General features: G+C 51.5%; 3 protein-coding genes across 6 annotated transcripts; 2 read left to right on the top strand and 1 right to left on the bottom strand.

The window, feature by feature from the left end:
• The first annotated feature begins 866 nt into the window (after positions 1–866).
• On the top strand, positions 867–18,119 carry clint1a (clathrin interactor 1a). Its single transcript, XM_023844685.2, has 12 exons — positions 867–1,078; positions 9,319–9,423; positions 9,681–9,777; positions 10,098–10,206; positions 10,630–10,794; positions 11,104–11,278; positions 11,615–11,843; positions 12,211–12,307; positions 13,053–13,124; positions 13,452–13,690; positions 14,296–14,482; positions 16,272–18,119. Exons 1-12 carry the CDS (start codon positions 1,038–1,040, stop codon positions 16,592–16,594), a joined length of 1,839 nt encoding a protein of 612 aa, XP_023700453.2. The 5' UTR covers positions 867–1,037; the 3' UTR covers positions 16,595–18,119.
• A 987-nt stretch (positions 18,120–19,106) lies between these two features.
• lsm11 (LSM11, U7 small nuclear RNA associated) lies at positions 19,107–20,876 on the bottom strand. Its single transcript, XM_023844677.2, has 4 exons — positions 20,453–20,876; positions 20,151–20,290; positions 19,944–20,027; positions 19,107–19,867 (listed from the first exon to the last, which is right to left on the bottom strand). Exons 1-4 carry the CDS (start codon positions 20,874–20,876, stop codon positions 19,595–19,597), a joined length of 921 nt encoding a protein of 306 aa, XP_023700445.1. The 3' UTR covers positions 19,107–19,594.
• Positions 20,025–25,160, top strand: thg1l (tRNA-histidine guanylyltransferase 1-like). 4 transcript variants are annotated; one of them, XM_023844672.2, is made up of 9 exons: positions 20,025–20,214; positions 21,136–21,175; positions 21,338–21,457; positions 21,554–21,781; positions 22,209–22,385; positions 23,276–23,445; positions 23,675–23,763; positions 24,575–24,682; positions 24,765–25,160. In XM_023844672.2, the coding sequence occupies exons 4-9, from the start codon at positions 21,561–21,563 to the stop codon at positions 24,921–24,923; spliced, it is 924 nt and encodes a 307-aa protein (XP_023700440.1). In that variant the 5' UTR covers positions 20,025–20,214; positions 21,136–21,175; positions 21,338–21,457; positions 21,554–21,560; the 3' UTR covers positions 24,924–25,160. The 4 variants fall into 4 exon arrangements, with proteins under 4 accessions (XP_023700440.1, XP_023700439.1, XP_023700438.1 ...); XM_023844671.2 differs by lacking the exon at positions 20,025–20,214 and adding an exon at positions 20,889–21,032; XM_023844670.2 differs by lacking the exon at positions 20,025–20,214 and adding an exon at positions 20,889–21,032 and having other exon boundaries at positions 21,136–21,457; positions 21,541–21,781.
• Positions 25,161–25,275: the final 115 nt, after the last annotated feature.

Below are 25,275 nucleotides of genomic sequence, written 5' to 3'. Positions count from 1 at the left end.
CATATGAGAGTCAGGCCAGACCTCCATTAAGTTAGACAGTAAGCCACACCCTGCTGCTCAGAGACTCAGCTTTGATATGCTAGCAGAGCCTGTCAGGTGGCAGCAAATTACACTTTATATCTGTTTATATCAACACAAGACCCTCGACTGGCGGTGATCTCCAGTCACGCCAAAAGTCAGGATCTCAATTACAGCATTGGTGTTCCAGGGGCACTGAGCACTAATCACCAATACTGCAGCCCTTTAACATCCACTTAAGAAGTGTGTGAAAACACTTGACATTATGTGAAACTGGGAGAATACTGGTAAACTATGCAGACCTGATGGTTTCCAGTCTAAGGCCAAGGAGAGTGACCCTTCATTCTCCTGGTACAATATAAGGCTTTTTAAATGGGTTCAGATAAGGCTTCAGATAAAAAAACATTTAAAACAATAAGAACTCAGAAGTATGTTGGAGGACACATCTATTCAATGTTCATTTTCAAGTTAACACCAAGGAGCTTTGAGCAGAGGGGTGGTGCTGTGGTTAGCAGGATTTGATTGTTTGGGCTGCAGAGCGAAAATGCTATTTGTCTGTTTACTCAGCTCACCAATAAAGTAGAAGGGTTCTAAATTATTAAATAAACACAATTCGACAGACATAAAATCATAGTTTTACCCAAACATAAACATAGTCTAAACATAATATTATGTAGCGATAAATGTTCAAACGATTCCCATTCTTCATACACGCAGAAAACGAAACAGAGCTGAAATATTTGAAATCTACATAAATCAAAAAGAGAAGTAAGAAGACCAGTAGAACTACATGTCCCATGATTCCACAAACCCGACACGTATTATGCGCATTACGTCGGAAGCACGTCGTCTCTGTAGTAACCCAGCCGGCCCTCGGCAGTAGGCGCCGTGAGAGCCGGGGAGTTCTCTCGGAGTTGGTGACACTGACTTTCGGGTGTCAGAAATCGCGGTCAATCGGTGGTTTTTAGCGGACTGGACGGCGGGTTGCTGAGGCGGAGAGGCCCTCTAAACGAGCCAAGATGCTGAATATGTGGAAAGTGAGGGAGCTGGTGGATAAAGCGTAAGTATTGCCGTCGTTTCCGAGGTGAATTTGTGCGCTCGGCTCGGAGGCCCGAGTCCTCCCGGGCGCTGACGTCACGCCGGCGGCCCTGCGCGGCTTCCCTGACGGCCCTTAGTGTGCGAAGCTCCGCTGTTAAATATCCTCAACTCTGTCAGCTTCTCCGCGCTTTCGTACCTGAGTTTGTAACCTCAAACTACGTCGACGTATGTGGACATGCCAACGGCAGCCGGTAGCCCTGCTGGCTATCAGCGACGTCCCCCCCGGTATCCCCCTTCCCGGTTTATTCCTGCTATAAGTTCATTATTGTTGTTATTAATAACAGCAGGTTCGCGTTGTCAGTCTCTCGGACAGCTGTCCTGCCATGCCTAGCCGCAGACGCTCCTCCTAAACATCTTATTAATAGACCAGGCCCGGCGTAGGGAGACCCTGCCGCCTTTTGCTGCTGCTGCCGCTGCTGTTCTTCCTTCTCTGGTTGAACATAACTCTCTCCGGGTAAAAAACACGTGTAATCCTAACCCCGATACCCGATCTCCGTTTTTTGATCCCACTGGTGCTGTTGCTACGTGGCTTGAGGTGGTTTTGCTGTCGCTTCCGGGGGCCCGATCGCTGACAGGTTTCACTCCCCCTAAAGTAGTGCCGCTGAAAGCCCACTTAAGGCCAGGCAAACTGCGGTTCCGCCGCCTTTGTTGGACGTAGAGAGCTGCCAGCGCGGTTCGCGGCGGATTTTACAGCGTTTGCTTCGTAGTTTCCCGGTAGACGTGTCACTGTACTTTACGCCGGCTTTAACAGGAGGATCACTCCTCTGCCCTACCGGTTTTCTTGTGAAAGAAGCGGCCCTTCTGCGTATTTTGCCACATCCTTTCTCTGTGTGATAGTTATTCCTTATGTGTTTTGCTGTGTGGTTATCAGTAAGTCGTTAATATCTTTAGTCAACATGATCTGTCATGAAAACTTTCTGCTGTCTGCGTGGTGCTCAATTATTCAACAAAATATGGATATTTGGTAGTTCCCGGAAAAATTATGTGTGTATCAGTTCCTTTTGCGTCGAAATCCGTGCACCTGGCTCCGTGCTAAGCGGTCCCCTTGCTCCACTGTTCAGTGTCCGCTTCCATCATTCATATGTCCAGCTTTACTGTTTACTGTGCTGGAGCAGAGACGTTTCTGGTCTTTTTTGTTTGATTTCCTTTCATCAGCTGATTCTGTGCGGGAAAAGCTGAACGTATATGATACTATGAGAGGTTTTGAATTTGTGCCATGTCATGGATGAAGAATGTAATTTTGTCTGTTGCCTTTTACATAAAGCCACGTGATCTGAGTGTAGAGAGTAATACCAGAACTGTAGGAAAATGACAGACGTGTTCAGTGCTAGTGGTGCTTCATTTATCTCTGTGTACTCTAATTGCATAATCTCTAGCACTTTGACCCACAGTGATTGCTGAAATTGGTGCTCCTGTTTGTAATAGTTAGATCTCGGTATTCAATCTGCTGCTTGAATGAAATCCATTTATTACAGGTTTATGTTTGGCAAACAGTAATTGTTTAAAATTATTGCTTGTTCTTGTAGGTCTGCTTTTTCTGTGTTCCATCTTTGGCCTTTATACCTGTTTTTTGTCAATCTAAATAACATTACTGATGCTGTGGACCTAGGATATTCAACAACGCGAGTTCTCCTTTAATTGTTGATATATAAATATGTTAATCTTCAGTCCTTGGGGTTACAGGAATTGTCTTGGCCCTGTTGTGCAATGCACCTTTGCGTGTATCAGCGTAAGGTAGCTGCAGACCAGGGTGAGCTTCCAGCTTTGGGGCTTTGATGCTGTCCTGATTTAAAATAAAAAAGCAACAAAAACAAGCCTCTAAAGGCTTTCCTGTGTCTCTCCTTCCTGCACTGAAGATGCACCAGTGTGAAGCCGCCTGTTTGCTTTTGGTCAGTCTCAGGCACAGCTGTAGGGTTAAACCGAAACGTGTCATTGATACAAAGTGATTTTGAAATTAAGCTCTTGTAAATCAGCTCAGTATATTGGCATCATTCACAAATGGGGACCTTTTTTGTGTAAGTAGAGATACAGGGTCCTGTGGGTGTAAACCGGTAGCTGAGCGTTCGTAGGCGGGTGCCTCTGCCTGACCTTACGTCACACCGACTTCCATGAGGCTGCCTCTGATGCTTTCTTATAAATTCCCTACTTGGCGGTTCGCTTTGTCCTTGAATTTTCCGGTGTTTTTGTGCACATGTTGTGACCTGATTGGCATAGAAAGACATTTTGGCTTTAGAGCATGTCTGCTGGCCTGTTTATCATCTCTGTATGACAGGGCTGTTAAATGTGTGACCTTTCAAAGGCTGACATGCGGTGAATGGATCTTAAAAGCGTTATACATTAGAACAGTATGTAAATCTGATTTGTACCTCTGGCTTGGACTGCAATCATATGACTGACTCTAATATTACATTCTGTCTAAGTGGAATATTCCTGCAAGGGACATTACTGTGGCTATAGCAGGCCAAAGGCTCAGGAGTGTGTATGATTACCATGTGTCAGTCACCCCCTTGATACTCTCAATGGGGATCATGAAAGAGTCCAACTGGAAGTGAATTAGAAAGCCGTTGATTGACAGTGTGCCTTAATCCCACCTACCATGAGTCTGAAGATTCAGGGAGCTCTGTTGTGCCCTTTTCAGACTGCAGCCCTCGTAGTGATTCTGTTTCCAGGCAGAGGCTATTAAAAAGCTGTAGCTGTGTGACTTGGCCAGAAGTATGTCTGTACACAGTAAAGCCTGTATGCTGTCTATTTATGCGAACGGTGGCTGGTTTAAGTCCCAACATGGTGTGAAGCAGTATGGTGTTCAGGGCTCATCTGTTTACTCTCTTCCATTTTAAGTAGAACATCCTTTTAACAGAGGACGGAGCCTGAGTGAGTGAGACGCTTTGCAAAGGCTGCGTACCTCCTCGCACTGACGAAACTATAAAGTTTGAGTCAGCAGTCTGCGCAGAAGCAGTTACCATGCGGCTCTTCCGGTAGGTGGGAGAGCCCTTTGACGTGTGTCACCGGGACGAGGCAGCATTCCCCCTCAAGCCAGACAAAAGCACATAACTGAATGTGTTAAGGTGAAACAGAAACATGGTGGGAACAATCGGGGGTCGCAAATGGCACTTCAGCTACCAGTTTCACTTGCGAAACCCAAAGGTTTGGTTGGTTTGCAACGAAGCTCAGAAGCACGGCTGCCTGTTTCCCACGCAGGATGTCTGCACTTGCGGCTGGGGACCTGGTGCCATGGGCAGAAGAGCTGCCCTGGTCATTCCTCTGCCTACCCTCATTTAGGTTCTTTGTCTGCATCTGCGCATGCCCCCGCTTTGTCTGCATCTGCGCATGCCCCCGCTTTGTCTGCATCTGCGCATGCCCTCGCTTGGTGTGCATCTGCGCATGCCCTCGCTTGGTGTGCATCTGCACATGCCCCCGCTTTGCCTGCATCTGTGTATGTCTGCACTTACACACATGCATGTAGCGGGTAAGACTACAGTGAGTGGGGCTTCATGTTCCGTACTGCCCCTTGAACACCCTCCAGTCTGACTGGGAGCTGTCATTGTTGAGAGCCTCTTCTCCCCCCGGCTCTGTCTAACATTAAATCTGTTCTGAACTAAACCAGATTGAGAGTCCTCTGAAACCGGTTCTTCCTGTTTATCTGGTGCGTGTCAGACTTATGATGTCTGTTAAACAGGCCTCATTGGAGCTGAATGAATGGGCTTGTTGGTGATCCTGAGCCGCCCAATTAAAACTCTTCTGAGAGACGCTGTGCTGGAAGCTGCCAACCCGAACTCCTGGCGTGTCTTAGGAAATGTCCCGATGACTACTGTGCTTTGTTATTTTTGCTATTCCAGTTGCAAACTCACTGGGGTGATCTCCAAAGGAGAAACCATTCTGAGTGTTCAGGGGGAACTTTATGATGATTTTGTTTAAGCTGGCAGTATAGTGGAAGTTCTGCGGGGAAATCCGACGCGTTTTTTTTTTTCTCTCTCTTTTAAACTTTGAGTGGCTTATTTCATGGCTGTGAGTTTCAGGTGTGCAGAGACTCCGCAGGGAGGGCAATACCTTTAGAGTCTTTGTTCCAAGCCGTAATGCTGGGTTTGTGCCGTCGACGTGGCATCTCGCCTCCACCGGCTCCCCTTTCCTTCCAATTCAATTCCAGCCCGAGATAAGTAGCTGGAACCGGTTCTGTCTTCCAGTAAGTAATATCAGGTGTCACAGAACATTTTGCCTTGTAGCTTCCATTACAAGAGGAAATTATCAAAAAAAGTCTGTTCCTGTGTACGGGCTGTTTAAACTGGCGCAGGAACATGCCCTAGTGGTTTTACTCCAAACCTCTGTTTTATTATGTCCATTAAATATTTGTGTCAAATTAAACTAGAGATCTGACATCTGAATTTTGCTATAAGTGAAACATGTTAAATATTCCAGCCTTTTTTCTGTCCAGTCAAACTGATCACCCTGATCACACAGTGGATATAAGTCCTGTGAAGTCGCTGGTCTTGTGCTGAAGCGTGGCTTCTGCATGCCCTCCTCCCCCAAGCGTGGAGACGTGGCGGGGGTGAGCTCCTCAGCTGCCCAGGAGTGATGTCACGGCAGAACACTAAGTATAGCTGCACTGGGTTGGTGGGCAAATGTACAGCCCAGCTATAACCGTGATCGAGAGAGGAGGACTTCCCCTTCCAACCAGGCGCGGTCGCAGTCTGGTTAGAGGCCATGCATGTGTGTCTCTCCGGGGGGCCTGAGGTATCTTTGCGGAGCCTCACCACACCCAGTGTGATTTGGGGGGGGTAGCCATCCCACACGAGCATGTGACAGACTTGTTAGCCAGTGATTTTGGAGAAATGTGTTAAACCGTGTGGGTTGGAGGGCCATCAGCGTATCTGGCCAGCTGAACTGCCACGCTGTGGCCCTCTCTGGCTCTCTGTGGCCCTCTCCGGCACTCTCCAGCTCTCTCCTTTCACGTGTGTTAATGCGTGTCTGGAAGAAGCCTAGAGCTCTTGTTATCGTGATCCACTCCCTTGGCTGGCTAGGACACAGCCCTGCCGTCATGCTCGCCCTGTCTTCTGCTTTGCAGATGTACCTGCTCACCCTGTCTGCGAGCTGCGTTGCAGATGTTCCGCGTTTCCACGCTTCCTCTTTCCCCACAGCAAACGCGCCCTCGTCCACGGCCTCGAGCGAGAGCGTGTGCACCTCTCCCCGGAACATCCCGTTGGTGCATATGCAGAGAAGTATGCAGAGAGCTCACTATGCGCTTAGACGTGAGCAGGCCGAAGGGCGAGGCCCAACCGCGGCGTGTAAACACGATGTGCTCGATGACAGGAAGGAGGTGGGGATTTCTGTGGCTCTGCGGTGACCCCTCAGCCACAGTCAGCGTTTTCTCGCCCGGGACGTGACAGCCAGCCAGAGCGAGATGCACGCTGCTCTCTCTATACTAGACATTTTTATGGATTTCTTTTTTTTTTTTTTTTAAATAATAATTTGCTAATCGCTTTTAGTGCATGCTGGGTCCTTTGTTCGTTTGTCCTTTCCTTACCAGCCCAAACACCCCCGCCCCTACCTGTCTCTCGTCTACCAGCTACCTGACAAACGTACGACCGGCAATGGAACACGTGGGGGGGGTTCTTATTATTTTTGTTGTTGCTGGCTGGCTTGCGGTCCTGTCCTTCCCGTGAACATGTAAGTGTCCCGTATGAGCACAGCTCGCCAGGCTTGGCAACAAAGGGGCGTTTCTCTGTTCCCTCCCTGCTTCTGTCCCCCCGGGTCTCCCACATGTACCTGAGGTTGTCCGAACACCGCGCCCCCCTCTATGAGTCAGCAGGCCGTCATTCCGCTTGATATCGATCCCCCCCCCTGCAGATGTGTGCATTTTATCATAAGATGGTTAGAAGCTTACTGGTCCACCAGGGGCTGCTGCCCTGTCATTGTCCCACACAGGAGACGCTCAGCGATGCACCATAACTTTGCTTGCTTTAGGACAGCTTGTGCCCTCTTTACAGAAATTGGCAGCGATTGCAGCCCTTTCCCTGGCAAAGCTGACTTTAGTGCTGCATTGACTATTGAGTTGACTGTTGCTTCGCCCTGACGGTCAGTTTCCACCCCTCCAGCGCTGACTGTCACGGTCGGAGCTTATACACAGAAACGCAGTGAGTGTAGCTCCTCCGCTCTCCTCTTGTGGCCCCCCCAGGCCCGTGGCGCACAGAGCTTCTACCATTGCCATCTCGCCGCGTCTTCTGGCAGCCCGTGTTCTGCCAGGTGACCCAAGCGTGTAGCTCGGCTGCTGTGCCAGACAGCCATCTGCCAGGGAGCTAATTGCGCTACGGGGGTCTGCAGATCTGCAGGGTGACCCGGGCCGGCCACTGCCAGGACACCCCCGCGTTCCACGGAGGTCTGTCTGCGTCGTGACGGGGAGACCCCTTCCTGACCGGCTTTTCTGCTTTAGCACCAGAAACTGGCTATTAAACCCATCGACAGAGCTGCAGTCGTCTACAAAAGTCCCTGCATTCGGCTCATAATCAGTTTATAACCTTCAATACGGTGCAGTGAAGTATGCATACGTCTCAACTTTCAGCTGTCAGGGGATCGATTTCAAACAGAATGTGTTTCCTGTCTTTTGTCAGGAACGGACTGTAGTGCGGCTGCCTGTAGTTCAGACGGGTGAGCTGTTGGGTGCAGGGATCCCTCCTCCGGTCGAATGCGCTTTCACGGATAAGTGGGCGTGTCATGAGGTCGGTGAGCCAATGGGCTGAGTGGCAGGCGGGATCAGGAATTAACTGACAGCAATCAGCAAATGCTGTACTCACTCTGGAAAATTAATCCTGCAGTAAAGCGTGTTCCTCCTGTCTGGGGTTGGTCTCCAAAGTGCCTGAGGAGAGCTCTCTGTGTGGGGGGGCGTACAGGCTCAGCGGCGGCATGAAGCTGCGGGAGCTGCGGCGAGCGTCCGACCTGTACGCCTTCTGCCTCAGGCGGCACCGTCTGCATAGCAATGGCTCCCAGACTCCAAAAGCCACACGATAACCCAGGGTGTCTGCCCTGAGTCCCCCCTCCCCCCCCCCCCACCACCAAATGAGAGCAGAGCACATGAGCTGTAGCAAACTGTACCAGTGATGATTGTGAAAGTGCTTGCAGCCAGTGAGGCTTCCGCTGTCTTTCCTGCCATCTTGAGAGCATCTAGCTGCCTGTTGCAGTCACACACCCCCCCCCCCCCCCCCCTTTCTTTAAATGCTGTCGGTCTTTTTCCCATGAGCCACTGAAGCCCCGCCCCCCGCTGCACCTCTGTGCACGTCGTCCTCAGGCGCTTTGCTGTTGTTCTGTTAGTCGCACCACTCTGTTCGGGTGGGGCTCCGTTTCAGCTTGTTTACTGGCCCCCTGTTGGGCTCCTGCACATTTAGCATCGAGCAACAGTGGGCGTCTCTCGCGGTGCATGTGGCCCCAGCGTGGTCCCGCCCCCAGTGGGCGTCTCTCGCGGTGCATGTGGCCCCAGCGTGGTCCCGCCCCCAGTGGGCGTCTCTCGCGGTGCATGTGGCCCCAGCGTGGCCCCGCCCCCAGTGGGCGTCTCTCGCGGTGCATGTGGCCCCAGCGTGGCCCCGCCCCCAGTGGGCATCTCTCGCGGTGCATGTGGCCCCAGCGTGGCCCCGCCCCCAGTGGGCATCTCTCGCGGTGCATGTGGCCCCAGCGTGGCCCCGCCCCCAGTGGGCGTCTCTCGCGGTGCATGTGGCCCCAGCGTGGCCCCGCCCCCAGTGGGCGTCTCTCGCGGTGCATGTGGCCCCAGCGTGGCCCCGCCCCCAGTGGGCGTCTCTCGCGGTGCATGTGGCCCCGCCCCCAGTGGGCGTCTCTCGCGGTGCATGTGGCCCCGCCCCCAGTGGGCGTCTCTCGCGGTGCATGTGGCCCCGCCCCCAGTGGGCGTCTCTCGCGGTGCATGTTGCCCCAGCGTGGCCCCGCCCCCAGTGGGCGTCTCTCATGGTGCATGTGGCCCCGCCCCCATTAGCTCACCACTAATTCCACACACTGCTGTTCAGGCCCAAGGTGTGCGGTTGGCCCTAGTCGCATTTCTGACTGCTCCCCAGAGATCCGGGCTGGGGCCCAAGGGGGAAGCGTGCCAATAACACAGCTGGCCTATAAATCAGAACCGTCTTTAAAAAAAATAAAAAATGCTTGATTTCATAAAACATAAGATGCTGCGTTTGTCATAGTTCTCTGTCTGTGCCCTTCCCTCTGCAGCACCAATGTGGTCATGAACTATTCAGAGATCGAGTCCAAGGTTCGAGAAGCCACCAACGATGACCCCTGGGGGCCCTCGGGGCAGCTCATGGGGGAGATTGCCAGGTGACATTCCCCTTACAGCGACATTCCTGTTTTCTGGAAGATGTTAGCATAGTGGGAAAACGTTACATTTCTGTGTTTAGTTCACAGTATCAAAGTAAAATCTTTTTATCTTAAAGCAAATGAGTTTAGTTAGTTTCACTTTCCCCCGATATGACATGTTTACCGGAACACTAATCAGGGGGATCGCATCTCTGCCTAAATGTGGTCAGGTGACTGGGGTTAACATGTACTGCCGCTGTGCCCCCATCCTCACGCAGGGCCACGTTCATGTACGAGCAGTTCCCCGAGGTTATGAACATGCTATGGACCAGGATGCTGAAGGACAACAAGAAGAGCTGGAGGAGAGTTTATAAGGTGTGACACTGCCCCCCAACTGCAAGGAGGGCAAACTGCAGGGGTCTCAGACACTTTGAGGGAGCGGACCTACCTGTCTGTGTTTCTCCACCGAGTACAGAAGCTTTACCCCGTCAAATGCCTGCCATTCTGTGGGACTATCGATCTCTTTTGGGGGGGGGGGTGATGTTTTATTTGGGAGAAGATGGCACTCTGGCTTTGCAGTTTTGGTCACATGGTCTAGCTGGTTGGCTGGACTTCCAGTTCCTCCCAGGTGAACAAGCTGAAATGAGCAAGCAGGGGCATTCTCAGTGGGTGTGACATCCCCCCCTCCCCCCCAGGCCTTATTGCTGCTGGCATACCTCATCAAGAACGGGTCGGAGCGGGTCGTCACCAGTACCAGAGAGCACGTCTACGACCTGCGCTCCATCGAAAGCTATCACTTCGTGGGTGAGTATGTTTGTCTCTGTGGAAGTCCGCTGTTCTGCATTACAGCGGTGAGCCATTTCATACAGTGAGAGCTATTTTTACAGAAATTTGATCTGGCAAGCTGTCGCGTCCCTACGGTGTATGTCACTGTGGTCCCATGGGGGGGGGTTGAGGGCATTGCCATCAGGAATGTCTTGAAGACTGACCTGTCGCTCGCTCTATGGTGATGTCAGCTGCCTGCTCTCCTGCAGGTTGTGGGGTAGCGTTGGGTCCCTGAAGCGGGTTTAAAGCGTGCAGTTTGGAGTGGGACGGACAGTATTAGTCCCGTGAGGGCACCACGGCACGTTTCAGATGGGTCAAGGGCCAGAGCGGGCATCCTTTCCTGGGGAGACCCATCCTGTCCTCGGGAGACGTGTCACGTGTCCCCTGTGTGTCCCCACGCAGACGAAAACGGCAAGGATCAGGGCATCAATGTGCGGCAGAAGGTGAAGGAGATGGTCGAGTTCGTGCAAGATGACGACCGTCTCCGGGAGGAGAGGAAGAAAGCCAAGAAGAACAAGGACAAATACATCGGGGTGTCCTCCGACAGCATGGGGGGCTTCCGATACTGTAGGTCCCGTCTTCCACCGGGGGGGGGGGGGGTCATTGGCAGCTGTTCTGCCTTCATTTTGCTCACCATCAGCGGCCTTTGAAAGGTGTCACATGTGTTGAAGTGTTTCACAGATTATACTTGTTAACATTTAAATAAGCTGCATGTGTAAGTGGGCAGCCCCGTTTTTAGCGAGCGTCTCGTCGTATCAGATCGTCGCGCCGCGCGGTGGCCCATGCTGGCCGTGGATTCGCCTCGTCTCCCATCTCAGATCTGCTGACCTGAGTCTGATTACACATCCGGGAATGAGGCTTCTGTGCCGTTCGCAGCGGACAAATACGAATCGGAGCCCAGGTCCAAGTGGGACGATGACTGGGACAAGAGCAAGGCCTTCCCCTTCAGTGAGAAGCTGGGCGAGATCACCGACAAGATTGGGAGCACCATCGACGACACGATCAACAAGTTCCGCAAGAAGGATCGCGACGACTCGCCCGACAGGTTCAGGTAGGGGCGAGGTGCAGGGGAGGGGCCCGTTCTCGCCTCAGCTGGAAGGTGAACGCCCCGAACACCACTGCTTCCCTGCTTAGCCTGTGGTTTCGGGTATAGAATCACTGGTCTCGGCCCTGCGTCCCGCACTAGAATGTTCCAGCTTCCGAGACGTTTGTTTGCAATTAAGAGGGAAGATGGTTCCTCGCCGGAAGGTTGTCTAACTGAAAGCAGCAGAGCTTCGTGCCCAGAGCGAGATGGAGTCGTGTGGTCACACGGGGACGCTGGGGTCAAGGCAGCCCTCTGGACACGCCTCCCTCCTTCTGACTCCTTGCTGTCATTTCACTCGTCCAGCGACAACGAGGAGGACAGGGAGCGTGCAGCCCGCAACGGCCGAGCCGGCAGGTCCGAGTTCAGGGACGAGGAAGAGGAGACGACTTCCAGGAACACCAGCCTTACGCAGGCGAAGGAGAGCGGCAGCAGCAGCGCCGCACGCAAGCGAGGGGGGGTCCCCTCCAAGACCGTGGACCTGGGCGCTGCTGCCCACTACACGGGTGACAAGGGCAGCCCCGGCACCTCCAAGGTAAGCTGAGGGCATCAGACACACGCTGATCCCCTATCAAACTGTAGGCTGCCCTGTAGTTGTCTTGGATACATAATCAGTCGTCTCACAAAATGGATTTTATTGTATCAGATGGTCTTTTGTAGCAAGTAAAACATCATGTTTAGCAGAATCGAAGGGTGTGGATGGATTTGTTTGCGGAAGTTTCTTCGTTTGTTGTGACCGAACAGCATGATTCATAATTGACAGTAAGTTTCCTCTGTAGTCGCATGTGTGTGAAGGTGTCACTGCCATCTAGTGTCTGTTTTGGGGAGTGGCAGCCTCAGGTGCGATTGAGATTCACAGTGTGATTCACAGTGTGATTCCGCTCTGGCGTCCTGTCGCTTAGGTCCAGACTCCAGCTACAGAAGCAAGTCCGTCTTCCAGCACAGGCCTGGCGGACCTGCTGGTCGTGGACTCCGGCAGCCGCCAGACAGCGGCCCCAGGTGAAGCCGCGCCCTGGACCCGACCCGGCGCCGCCTGGCGGCTTGCAGGACGTGGCCTCGCGACTCCTTCCCGCTTACCGGTTCTTGGTCCGCGTGACTCGGTCCATTTCCAGACGTGCTCGACATATGAAAGCCGAAGAGTGTTTATTGGCCGACCGCCTTGTCTTAAGGGAAATGACATAATTACCGTTAACGACGTTGTGAAGCGTGAATTCGATCCCGGCACCGGCCTGGCTGTCGCCACATCATCCATCAGGGTGCCTGAAGAGCCAAAGGCTGTATGTGACCAGACTCCATTGGGGTTTATGTTCTGTGGTCCATGCATGTGTGAATGTGGGGGCTGTGGCAGAGATCTGGAAGATCCCCAGGCCCACGTTAGCGGTTCTGGGGGGCTCGGACGAGCGCCTGGGGGGTGGGGGGTGCGCGGAGTGCACCAGATGGGGCCCAGTGGAACCCGAGTGCTGGGCAGATGGCTCCCCCTGCTGGCTGGGAATGGCTAGGCGACATCTTTAGATCCATGCTCATCAAATCGTATCCAACTTTCCAGCTTCACAAGACATTTCATGCGAGATCAACTTCAGGTGTCCTGAAGTTCTGCATTGATGACCATGAGCACACCTGGTCTCAGTACCTGCAGGACGCGGACCTCGGGGAGGCAGTCAGTCATTCAGCTTGCAGATGTGTGCCATGTGATGCCTAACGGCATTGTGGGTAATTGCGCTGCCGTTTTGCCTCCTCCCTGCAGCACCAGACCTGATCAGTGACTTCGCCAGCTTCTCGTCTCCGGCTGCTCCTGCCAGCGTCCCCACGGTAGCCGGTACGTCGTTAGCCGGCTCACGGGGTCCTAACCATGGCTGGGGGGGTGGGGGACGGCATATCCTCCCGGGCGAGCGGCCACCTCCAGCGGAGCACTGAAACATTAATGGGCGGGTCCCGGTGGAGCTCTTCACCTCGGAGAGTAATGAGGACAGACACCTCGGCGCCTGTTGGCGTGATCGCTAGGCTGCGTGTGCGGGGTCCTATGCCCAGGTGCCCCTCTCACTGCCTGCCAGCCCAAGCATGGTCCTGTTGTCCTGTCAGTGCTATGTTCCGGTCCCGATGGGACCTCCTTCCCACTCTATAGCTGTCTCTGGTTCCTCTGCAGCCACAGCCTCCAGCGTGAATGATGATTTCGGCGACTGGAATGCCTTTCCCGGCAGCACGCCAGCGCCCCCTGCTGCCATGAATCTGTTCTCCGGGATGCAGGCCAAGCCGGCGCCCTCCAGTGCTCTGCTGGACCTGATGGGTCCCTCCCCCGTCCAGCCCACCCTGAGCGCCTCGCAGAGCATGACCTTTCCCCTCAGCAGCTCCCAGAGCACGGGTATCCCTATGTCCAAGTCCCAGGTACGCTCGTTATGATGTCATGCTCTTTAGCATTCTAGCCTGTGATTGGTCATCACTCATTTCTAGAAATTTTTCTACAGCTGCATGTTATCCTGGGATGATTTGAACTGCGTTCGGTTACCCGACCGCATTTGGGTCACCTGTAAGGTTAAAGTATGACAGATGGCTGTGAGTCGTCTCCATGATGCTGAGCTTAGTTTTGGTTTGGTTTAAACACTGAACCTTTTCCATATAGTGGTAACCCTGGGTGAGAGCGAGAGGAATTAGAATGGAAGGGCGAGTGGGACAGGAACATGCAGTGTCAGCACAGCCCGCAGACGCCCCCCAGGTCGGCCCCATCATTTCCACACCCCAGGGAATGCCAGGGCGAGGGGACCCAACCATTAAATTAAATAGTCTGATGCAGGGGACCTATTTGCATGTTGAAAAAGTGACATTGAAAAGTAGGTCAAACTTTTGCTTTCAAAGTTGTTTACTGCCATTAGATGCAGTGAGCTGGCTGTGGAATGCCTTTGCGCGCTGTGGGGGGAGATGAGGCCCCCAGGGGTTGCACCGTGACGGACGCTGTGCAGAACCTCGCTTGATGATCTCCATCCCCCCCGCAGCCGCTGCAAAGCCTGAGCCATCCCATGATGCCGCAGCCGATGGGAGCGCCGAAGCCGGGGATTGGGGCCCCCATGCCAGCCACGTGGTCAGACTCCAGCGTCAACATCAGCCTGGACTTCCTATCTCCGGGCTCGCAGCCGCCCAAGCCAGCCCAGCCCAGCCTGAACACCATGATTCAGCAGCAGGGTGAGGCTCCATCTCAGCGCCGTCACAGTCGGGGGCCCCCGGGGCCACAGGTGGATATTTCAGGTCCAGAAAGTAAAAATCCAAACCAGGATTTTGTTTCAACCAACCAGTTGAATATAAAGAGTCACAGGGTGCGTTCGACTTGGGCTTAGGTCTGTCTGCCGCTGACGTGACGTGGAGCGAGATCTGCCGGCGGCTGCAGGGGTATAAACTGACTGCAGCCAAGTCGGACAACTTCTACTCCTCGTAGTCTGTGAGACCTGACTGCAGTGGCAGCACTGCCAGAAGGGTGTAGATAATCTATACAAATATCACCTGCATGCACATTACTTCTTTTACAATAACCAACTCCTGATACAAACTGTTAGCAGTGAATAAAATTGTTGTGTATAGTGGCTCTGTGTAAAAAGATAGCTGCCAGGAAAAAGATCAAATACATGTATTTCAAGGATTCAAAGTTACTATTGTCATGTACAGAGTACAATGCAATTCTTACTTGAATGTCTTCTTCACAGATTGGACGATTAAACAAATAATGCAGCTCAACATTACAGTAACTAACAATAAATAAACCACTAACTTGCGTGTACTCTTAGAGCATTTATGTCATTTATTTAAACTTTATTTTACCAGGTAAAATATTTGGGAGAAGTAGCAGATTACGCATCAGAACTTCCTGTGATACAAACGTCATGCGTGTGACTAAAATCTTCAGCCAATAAGGGCAAAGTTGTATCATCACGGAGGTTCCGGTTTGTGCTGAACAATCTGTCTCAAGTCGTCTTGCTCTCGCGAGGTTTCTGTACCATGTGACATGGTGAAACGTGATGACGTTTTGCAGTGCCGGCTGAGGTCTGACAAAAACATCTAACCATGATGAATTGCGTCAGGACCAGAATGCATTGCTTTAAGCCAGCGATGTAAGGGGCTGCATGAAGTCGAACGCACCCACAGTCAGAGGACTCACCTGGATGGTTGAAACAAAATCCTGGTTTGGATTTTTACTTTCTGGACCCTGAAATGTCTACCTCTGCCCGGGGCCCTTGGCTCTGTCTGAGCCTCATGGGGGGTCATGGGTCATTCTAGGCAGCTGTTTTCGAGCTGTCCCAGCATGTCTTGTGAGCGGGACTCGGGGTAGGCAGGAAGTTTGACGGTCGCAGCCAAAGCCGCGGGAGCATCGCAGTGCTCTGGGCCGTGTCCATCAGCGGCCGGTGGGTGGAGCCGCCCGGTCCCAGGGTGAGGCTGTAGATAACACACACACTCAGACAGCAGAGATAAGAGCAGGAGCTGCACTCATCTCTGCAGTGTCGTCATGTTTAATGCATTTGGCGAGACCCTGATCACCTTTCTCATGCATCAGAGCTGAGATCTTTAAACGGTACATTTTGGATTTTGGTCCCGATAAACCCAGCGATTATTTGGAGGCTTTTTGATGATGGAGTCTCCCTGTCTCCCTCTGTCTCTCTCTCTCCCCCTCTATCTCTCTCTCTCTCACTCCCTCTCTGCCTTTCTCTGTCTCTCTTCTCTATCTGCCCTTCTCTCCATCTCTCTCTCTCCCCATGCCTCTCCCCCTGCCTCTCTGTCTCTCTCTCTCTCCCTCTCTCTCTTCTCTATCTGCCCTTCTCTCTCTCTATCTCTCTCTCTCTCTCTCTCTCTCTCTCTCTCTCTCTCCCTGTCTGTCCACCCCCGCTTTGATGAGGCAGTTTAAGCAGACTAATGGGTTCCTTCCCCATTTGCCTGTAGTTGAATCTCCCTGATGGTAACTTGCTTCGCCCTGTGTGTGTTTCAGGTGCTCAGCCAGCCATCGCCACGGTAAGCCAGGGCTTCGCTGGTATGAACCTGTCCATGCAGCCCTCGCCGGCCACCGTCCGGCCGCCCAGCAACCCCATGATGCCCAGCGGGGGCATGGCGATGCCGCCCATGATGGCCACGGGCACCATGGGCATGGGCTCCCTGGGCATGCCCGTCAGCCACGGCGCGATGAACATGAACATGGGGGCACCCTCCCACGGCCTGGGGCTGTCCGGGGGCACGGGCCTGGGCCACGTCAGCCCTACCATGGTGACCCCCAAACCGGATGCCTTTGCCAACTTCGCCAACTTCGGCAAATGAGAGGCTGCGGGGGAGGGGGCAGTGAGGGGGGGCGCTTTGCGACCTGACAGTCATGAAGGATCGTAGGACCTGCGCGCAGAGACCAGGAGGCCCAGCCCCCCAGCTTCGCCGTTCCATACGTGCAGAACCAAGAACGTTTTCTTTTTCCCTCCACTTTTGTCTGGGTTTTCTTCCAGGGAGAATCTGTTGGCGGATTCTGTGAATGAGATGTTAAACAAAAAAAGAAAATTCACAATACTTACCCTCCAGTAACAACACAGCACAGAGAAAATGGCGGGGGGGGGGGTTCATTACTGCCTACCCACGGGAAAGAAAAGCTGCCCTCCTCCCACTGGCCTCAGACCCCCCAGTGAAGTATCGGCCGACCTCACTCTGCCTTTGCTTTACATCATTGGTGAATAAACCTTAATGGTCATCTTGTAAATATCTTTGGGTTTGCAGACAAATAAATTATTGCATTATTGAATACGATTGAATTGGGGAGGGGGCGCCAGAGAGCAGAGTCGGCGAATGGGCTGTTTAATATTGAAGACTTTGTTTCTTGATGAAGAGGGCCCATGAAAACCAGATTTCTTATTTTGCCGTATGTAATCAAGAGTCTTTATATACTTTGGAAATTAAATTTCTGCTCCCACAGGTGATTCGTTAATATTGGAATTAACTTGTAATGAATGAATGGTGGATGAATGAATGAATATTTAGGAAACTGACCTCTATGGCCTTTCTGAAGGGTTTATTTTTTTATTAAGAGTTATGATCAGAGTTTTACATCCAGATATAATTATCGTAGTTAGGAGCAGCACTGGGTGCCTGATGGTGAGTCCTCAGCGGGGGTCCCTTCGGGGACCACGCCCGACCGTTAGACTGTACCTTTGGCGTCCATCACAGGCCCGTGAAGAGCGTCTGTGAAGGCCGTGTGTGTGATGTGCCCACGAGGCGGCGGGCTTGCACAGATGTCCGCGCTTCAGCCATGTGCAGGCAGCTCGTGCCGTAGCCCTTGGTTACATTGAAAGGCTGCTTTTGATTGGTTGTCCTCCAAGGCTGTTGATGTCCTGTCATTTTCTCATACCTGGAAGGTGTGGTGGGGGGGTGCTTCTGGTGTGTCCCGGCGTACGCACAGGGAGCGTTCTCTACGCTGATTTGGGGGTTTTCTTTTCTTTTCCAGATTGTTTATTTAGTCAAACATCAGATGGTAGCCTTCCATTGAATCCTTGGGCATTATATGTTATAAAAGACCAAATCTTATTTTAATATGTTTTTTAAAAAATTATTTTTTCCACAAGGGGCTTGTCTAATTTTTTTCAATACTTTAGTACTCAAATCAAATGATATATACAAAGAATTCCGCATCCATGGTGTCTCTGTAGGAAAGGGTCATTACTAAAAACACTATTAGTTTATGCAAATGTAAGACATGCATCCTCTTTCCTAAAGCAAATGAATCTTTTTCAATCCATGAAGTCTGTTTTGATTGTTATCATGATTTTTTTTTTTTGTTTAACATTAAACGGTTAATTAAAACGTGGTTTCAGCTCATCCTTTCGGAGCCTCCTGGGCACGTGAGGCTGGCAGTTCGGCTTTCCTGGGGTCCTGGAGTCCTGCCTCCTTTTCTGGATCTTTCTCTCTAGTGCCAGCGGAACCCTGGTGTTGAGGGAGAGGGTTATTTAGGAGGGGGGGGGGGGTGCTGTCTTTTGGTGCCACCCATCTTAACTGCTCTTTTGTTTGTTGACCACATGGACTCCGCAGTGCTCCTCAGTCTCCCTGGATGATGAAGGTCAAACGTCTGATCTCAGCAGGATGATGACGAGCAGCTTGTCCGAGCTGTAGCCTGAAGTATGGCCCCGTTGGCCTCCCCATGAGCCTCTCTCTCTCTCATTTCCACTCCCCCCACCCCCACCTGACAGTGCCCCTGACTACCACACTCCATAGGCCCAGAACAGAGGCTCCCCTGGATGCTGGAGGCCCTTGGTCAGGCCGCCCTGAGCCCAGCTTCCCTGTCTGGGTGCTGGAGGCCCTTGGTCAGGCCGCCCTGAGCCCAGCTTCCCTGTCTGGGTGCTGGAGGCCCTTGGTCAGGCCGCCCTGAGCCCAGCTTCCCTGTCTGGGTGCTGGAGGCCCTTGGTCAGGCCGCCCTGAGCCCAGCTTCCCTGTCAGAATACTTTTGTGCCTTTTGCCAAAAAAGCTTTTCATACAGTTAATATATGTGCCTTAAAATATGATCCCAGCACAAAAACAACTATGGCCAGTTTCCAGTGTTTTTTTTCTTCAAATATTTAACTTCTATAATCAAAAGTAAATCTGGGGTCTTGAAATAAACTCAAGCTGCTTCTTCAGTGGAGCCACACTGACACCTATGGGCCAGTTGATACTATAGCATCATATTCATCCCTATTGGCCTAACTATTGATTTTTTTTAGAAGATTAACCATTTTGCAAATAAATGGATTTGGTTCATGACAAACCATATCGTTGCATGCGGTTTCCTTGAAATAACACAATCTAGAAAATCTTGACGCCATGTCAAACCCTACAAGATGTTTATTATGTTACACACTTCAAAAATTATCCTGATACAGGAGATAATGTTTTGCCATAAAATTAAATGATTATAAATGGTCAGTGTGATATCCGTCAGTGGGCAGAAAGGTGGGCGTACCAGAGTTAGCTGCCCCGCAGTTCTGTACAAATGAAACTTTTAAATGAGTTACCCTAGTCCAGTATGAAGGCTAGACCACATCTGAGGTATGGTTTTCAAAGATATATGAATACATCTACAAAGCTAATCAAACGGTGTCCTTACTCCCATAAACAAATTACATGTAGCTGAGTTCCTGACAGTCCTGTAGGGGAACATTAAGTTTCTCAGACTGGAACAGCACCTGTGCTGGAGGAAGCCACCATGATGTTAAAGGTGTATAAAATGTGCCCCAGCAGCAGTGTGACTGGAGAGCCAGTCCTCTGTTAGCAGGTTAGCAGGACTGTGCTCCCCACCCGCCCATGACCCTACGGCGGTACGTGAACCAGCAGCACGTTCTCTCCTCGGATGAACAGCTGGCTTATGTGCCGTGTGTGCACCGTTTGGTAGTCCGCTTTTGTCCTTTTCCCTTCCTTTCTGGCCGTTGAGCCCTGTCCTTCTGCCGTCCCCGACTGCCCGGTGCTCGGCTGACGGCTCGTGGGGAAAACAGGCTTCTGTGCAGCAGCCTCTGACACGGAGTCCCCCGCTGCCCCGCTCTGCCCGGGCTCCGGACTCTCCTGCAGTTTCAACCTTTCGAAGAGCTGAAGGACAGACATGCTTATGTCGGGTGGGGTATGTGGGGTGGGGTATGTTGGGTGCTGAGGGGGAGGAGCTTACTCTGGTGACGGTGAGAGATGGCGCGTGCAGAATTGCATCCCCTAGCAGCGGCTTCCTGTATGTCTCATCTACGTCCACCATGGCCTGATACACAGAAGCAACACACAGGTCTACATACGGGTTTGACTACCATACCGCAATTATATTTAAATAATGTCAGTTAGTTGTCCTAGGAGTCAGTAAAATAGCACAACACAAAGAAATCACCATATTCCAGAACTTATCAAAGGCCACGACGAAGCCGGAGCAGACGCCACGGAGACCCTTGAAGGTGCGAATGTGCACTTTGACTCGGACCCGGTCTTTGACGCAGCGGTGAAGCTCCCCCAGCGGACTGCCTGAATGCACTGCAACAAATAAGCATTGCTTTAGTAATATTGAGTATCTGTAGAGAAGAATGACCATCTCTGATCTTATTCGTACATCTATTATAACGAGAGCGTCCTGCCAGATGCATCCAGAGCCTCTTGTACCATTAATATTTACTAAAATGCTGTGGTTTTACATACGTTGCATCCTTGTCAGGACGTTCTTGGGCGCTTTCTGCTTTCGGGGAGGCCTCCTGGAGCTGCCGCTCTCTTCTCCTTCCGGCGGCGCAGCCTTTACCATCAGCTTCTTCAGTCTCTCGATCCTCTCCGGGTCGGCGACGCCTTTCTGCGCCTTCCTCTTCTTTTTCTCCACATTTTCGGGCTTAGCTCTCCCCCGACCGCCTCGGAGGAAACTCTCATACTCGGCGACGTTGTTAAAGCACCTTACGTCCGGGAAGGGCAGGCTGAATTTCGGGGAGTACAGTGCCAACATCGGATCAAAGTGTTCAGAGCTTACATCTAACTTAGAGTCAGTGTCATCTTCGTCCGCCTCGGCACTGGTCGCTTCTTTTTTCTCGCTTTTCACGCACTGGTTTTGCTGCCCCTTCCTCACCTTCTCTTCCATGCTTGCTAGAGTAGAATGTGTATCGTACGGTAATATTTGTAGCTTCTATCGGCCTCCACAAGAGGGAGCCGGAGGGCGACACACGGCGGTAATTATGCGCTCTGCCAAAAAAGTTCGTTCGCTTTTTAAAATGCACTTCACCAACATCCATAAAAGGTTTATTTCAATTTTAGATATTATTTACCATTTGACATGATTTGCATTTGTTAACAAACCAGTATATATTTTCCGGAACTTTTTTTTCCACTCTACTTTCCAGTACGACGGGAGACGCAGGTGGACCGCGCTAAGGACTATGGGTAGGTTCGTGCCTTCAAATAGTTCGAAGGAATATGATTCTGATTGTCTTTTAGTTTGCTATATTATTTATTTTTCTATGGAGAGCATGTATATACAAGGTTGTAGTATGTATTGATGCAATGTCATTAGTTGGTCCTGAATGGAGGTTACACGTTTACTAGTAATCACACGTTTAATTGAATACTGGTGAAATATCAACGAAGAACTAAAAGTGACACCAACAACTGCGACAAAGTGGCATGGACACCGAAACGGCCGTGTGTATCTAACTGAATAGCAAGGTAATGTACCGTCTGCACGAAGCAGGAAATATTTTAGTGTAACATAGAGTATCGTGACTACGGTCTTGTTGCTTAATCTTTAGTGCTTCTTTTCAGAAACCTTATGTGGAAACATCTGGTCCTTCTCCGATCATTGTCATTTACATGGTGCGCTGGAGGAGGTGATGTTCTAATAAAGTCTCACCCCAGAAGGTCGTTTCATTTATATTCTGGATCGACCATGGCCAAAAGTAAATTCGAGTATGTCCGCAATTTCGAGACTGACGACACGTGTCTGAGAAACTGCTACATTGTCGTGCGTCTGGATGGCCGCAACTTTCACAGGTGAGTCTGATCTGTTCTACTGGACAGCAGAGAAATCGTATGTATTATCATTATGTAAAATTTCAAATACTGTATTTCATTATTTTATCATACCTCACTGATGTCGGTGTCAGGTTTGGATCAGGGTTGGAGCCATTCCGGAATGCATTGATCAATTCCAGTCCAAATCAGGAAATGGAACTGGAGCGGGGATTGGAAAAAAAACTACAGGGAACAGAATTGCAGTTGAATTTGAATTTCAGGGAGATTTAAGTTCCAACTCCAGTTCCATTTCCTGATTTGGACTGGAATTGATCAATGCATTCCGGAATGGCCCCAACCCTGTTTTGGATAGCCACAAAGTTCTTACTGTTCTGCATACGTTTTTTCGGAAGCAGACCTCTGTTTGTGTTCAGTCCCTGTCTGCTGGGTTCATGGTTCTCTGCAGGTTTGCAGAGCAGCACAGCTTCGCCAAGCCCAATGACGAGCGCGCCCTGGGTCTCATGACCCACAGCGCTCGAACGGTGATGGAGGAGCTGGAGGACATCATGATCGCTTATGGGCAGAGCGACGAGTACAGCTTCGTCTTTAAGAGGTCCTCAAATTGGTTCAAGAGGAGAGCCAGGTAGAGGGGCTGCGGCTGTCTGTCTCCGATCTCCGTCTTTGGTGTTTCAGATTGCAGGGTCAGGCCGTTCATCAATTCCGATTCAAATCAAGGAATGCAAATGGGATTGGGATTGGGATTGGGAAAAATCCCTACAGGAAGCAAAACTGTAATTGAATTGGAATTTCAGGAAGGGGAATTGAATTCCATGAAATTCTGTGCAATTCCATGTTTTGTGGCTTTCTGTAGCATATGTTTTATATTACAAGTAGTGATATATATTTCAATTTCTGAACATAATAAAATGCTCAACCTATCTTTCATGTAGAAGTATAGTTTAGGTGAAGTGAATTAAATAAAAACATAAACTTGTCATAACTGGGTAATATTCAGTGTATTATTGATAAATGTCAGTGCAAACACTCCTGGAATAAATACAATTCAGTGCAAAGACCTATCAGTCTGTTTCAATACAAACACAGCTGGCCCAGGACCGTGTGGAATTCTGAGTAATGTCATTTTAATCAAATTCAGAACAGCAGAACTTAATGAATTTATAATGTTTATCTTTTTAATAAAATACTTAACACATGCAATAAATCTACAATAAGTTCGCATATTCAGAACTTCATATGCCAACATTATTGGTTTGCTGAAATATTTTTCCAAGATTTTCCAGGACATTGTACATTTTCCTCTCAATTTCCATGCGTTTTCCATGACTGGAAAATTGGTTGACTATTTACCAGGTTTTCGAGGATGAGTTAGAAAGCTAAGTAATATTTAATGTATTTAATATAATATATATGTGTATAACTCCTCTATGGTTATACTATACAGGCTTAGAATCACGGCAAACCCTGAATGCACCAATCGCTGCTCCCCTTGTCGCTGTTTCTCCTTCCCTTCAGCAAACTGGTGACTCATGTAGCCTCCCAGTTCTCCTCCAGCTATGTTTTCCATTGGCGTGATTATTTTGGGGAGCAGCCGTTGCTCTACCCCCCAGGCTTTGACGGCAGGGTGGTCCTCTACCCCAGCAACCAGAACCTAAAGGACTACCTGAGCTGGCGACAGGCCGACTGTGAGTCCCCGTCGTCATGGAGCTCGATGCAGCCGGCGATCCGTACACATCGTCATCATCCCCCCTTTCTGCCTTGCATTCTGGCTTCAGTCTCTGCACCAGAAGCTTTGATACGTCATATGACATTGTGCTGCTTATTTGAGCTGATCACAACACACCTGTGTGACGTGTGCGCCGCAAACTGACCCAGTCCTGCAGTGTAATGAGGTCGGTCTCTTCTGCCTTCCAGGTCACATCAATAACTTGTACAACACAGCATTTTGGAATTTGGTGCAGAAGGGCGGTTTGAGCACCTCTCAGGCAGAAGAGAAACTAAAGGTATGAGCAGACAATCTGCATGCCGTGGGACTGTGGGCAGGCGGGGGCAGAGGGAGGCCGCGGGACTGTGGGCAGGCAGGGGCAGAGGCAGGCCGCGGGACTGTGGGCAGGCGGGGGCAGAGGCAGGCCGCGGGACTGTGGGCAGGCGGGGGCAGAGGCAGGCCGCGGGACTGTGGGCAGGCGGGGGCAGGGGCAGGCGGGGACAGAGGCAGGCCGCGGGACTGTGGGCAGGCGGGGGCAGTGGCAGGCCGCGGGACTGTGGGCAGGCGGGGGCAGAGGCAGGCCGCGGGACTGTGGGCAGGCGGGGGCAGAGGCAGGCCGCGGGACTGTGGGCAGGCGGGGGCAGAGGCAGGCCGCGGGACTGTGGGCAGGCGGGGGCAGAGGCAGGCCGCGGGACTGTGGGCAGGCGGGGGCAGAGGCAGGCCGCGGGACTGTGGGCAGGCGGGGGCAGAGGCAGGCCGCGGGACTGTGGGCAGGCGGGGGCAGGGGCAGGCCGCGGGACTGTGGGCAGGCGGGGGCAGGGGCAGGCGGGGACAGAGGCAGGCCGCGGGACTGTGGGCAGGCGGGGGCAGAGGCAGGCCGCGGGACTGTGGGCAGGCGGGGGCAGTGGCAGGTCGCGGGACTGTGGGCAGGTGGGGGCAGAGACAGGCTGCGGGACTGTGGGCAGGTGGGGGCAGAGACAGGCTGCGGGACTATGGGGGGCGAGGGGGGGGGCATACTTACAGACTCTGTATTTAAGCCAGAATTGGTTCAGGGTGACATGGGCCCTCCCCTGGGGGGGAGGTCCTTACAGCTTGCTGTTTCCTTGTAGGGCACAGTAGCAGCCGACAAAAATGAAATATTATTTTCCGAGTTCAACGTAAACTACAACAATGAACCTTCGCTGTACAGGAAAGGTACTGTCCTCATCTGGGAGAAGGTGAGTCCGGCAGGAGGGGGGTCCCCAAGTTGAGCTATGCGGGAGGGGGGTGGTCTTCATTTATACACGTGTGTTGTTTCAGGTGAATGAGACGACAATGAAACAGGTCAGGCTGCCTAATGAGGAGGAGAAGGAGGTGACCGTGATGAGGAGTAGGAGCAAAGTCACGGCCCATCACTGTGATGTCATCGGGGAGCAGTTCTGGCAGCAGCATCCGGAGATCCTGGAATCTGATGGCTGAATGTGAGCACAGGCGGTGAATGACCTCTGCTGACCGTTCCTGCAGCAGCACTTAGCGATCACAGGGAGGCGCTGTAAGGGCATTTTCAGAACATAAGCTTTGCTCATCAAGAATTTTGGATCAGTTTTAACTCTTGTGAGTTCTGAAATACCGTAAGACACCAATCGGCAGTCTTAGAGGGCCTATTGATCAGATAACCAGATATTTTTTTAACCTGAATAAAAAGTGCTCGTGGTATACTGGTCTGAGATGTGAATTGCCTGTGATAGCCTTCAGTTGGGTTTAGAATGGACCAAGCACAGAGGGTAAGAGGAGTTGTCTATTAAATGTGTGTGGAGTGATAAACTTATAA

Source organism: Paramormyrops kingsleyae, chromosome 10 (assembly GCF_048594095.1).
Source record: "Paramormyrops kingsleyae isolate MSU_618 chromosome 10, PKINGS_0.4, whole genome shotgun sequence".
Taxonomy (NCBI): Eukaryota; Metazoa; Chordata; class Actinopteri; order Osteoglossiformes; family Mormyridae; genus Paramormyrops; species Paramormyrops kingsleyae.
This window is presented reverse-complemented; position numbering and strand designations above follow the sequence as displayed.

Bases quoted from the DNA above. Each gene is read 5' to 3' on its own strand.
- clint1a (XM_023844685.2), top strand. From the start codon at position 1,038: ATGCTGAATATGTGGAAAGTGAGGGAGCTGGTGGATAAAGC. The intron at 1,079-9,318 runs GTAAGTATTGCC...TTCCCTCTGCAG, and splicing joins AGGGAGCTGGTGGATAAAGC to CACCAATGTGGTCATGAACT. The intron at 9,778-10,097 runs GTGTGACACTGC...CCTCCCCCCCAG, and splicing joins GCTGGAGGAGAGTTTATAAG to GCCTTATTGCTGCTGGCATA.
- lsm11 (XM_023844677.2), bottom strand. From the start codon at position 20,876: ATGGAAGAGAAGGTGAGGAAGGGGCAGCAAAACCAGTGCGTGAAAAGC. The intron at 20,291-20,452 runs GTATGTAAAACC...TATTTGTTGCAG, and splicing joins CGTCCTGACAAGGATGCAAC to TGCATTCAGGCAGTCCGCTG. The intron at 20,028-20,150 runs GTGATTTCTTTG...TCTGTGTATCAG, and splicing joins TTGATAAGTTCTGGAATATG to GCCATGGTGGACGTAGATGA.
- thg1l (XM_023844672.2), top strand. From the start codon at position 21,561: ATGTGGAAACATCTGGTCCTTCTCCGATCATTGTCATTTACATGGTGC. The intron at 23,446-23,674 runs GTGAGTCCCCGT...TCTGCCTTCCAG, and splicing joins GAGCTGGCGACAGGCCGACT to GTCACATCAATAACTTGTAC. The intron at 23,764-24,574 runs GTATGAGCAGAC...GTTTCCTTGTAG, and splicing joins AGGCAGAAGAGAAACTAAAG to GGCACAGTAGCAGCCGACAA.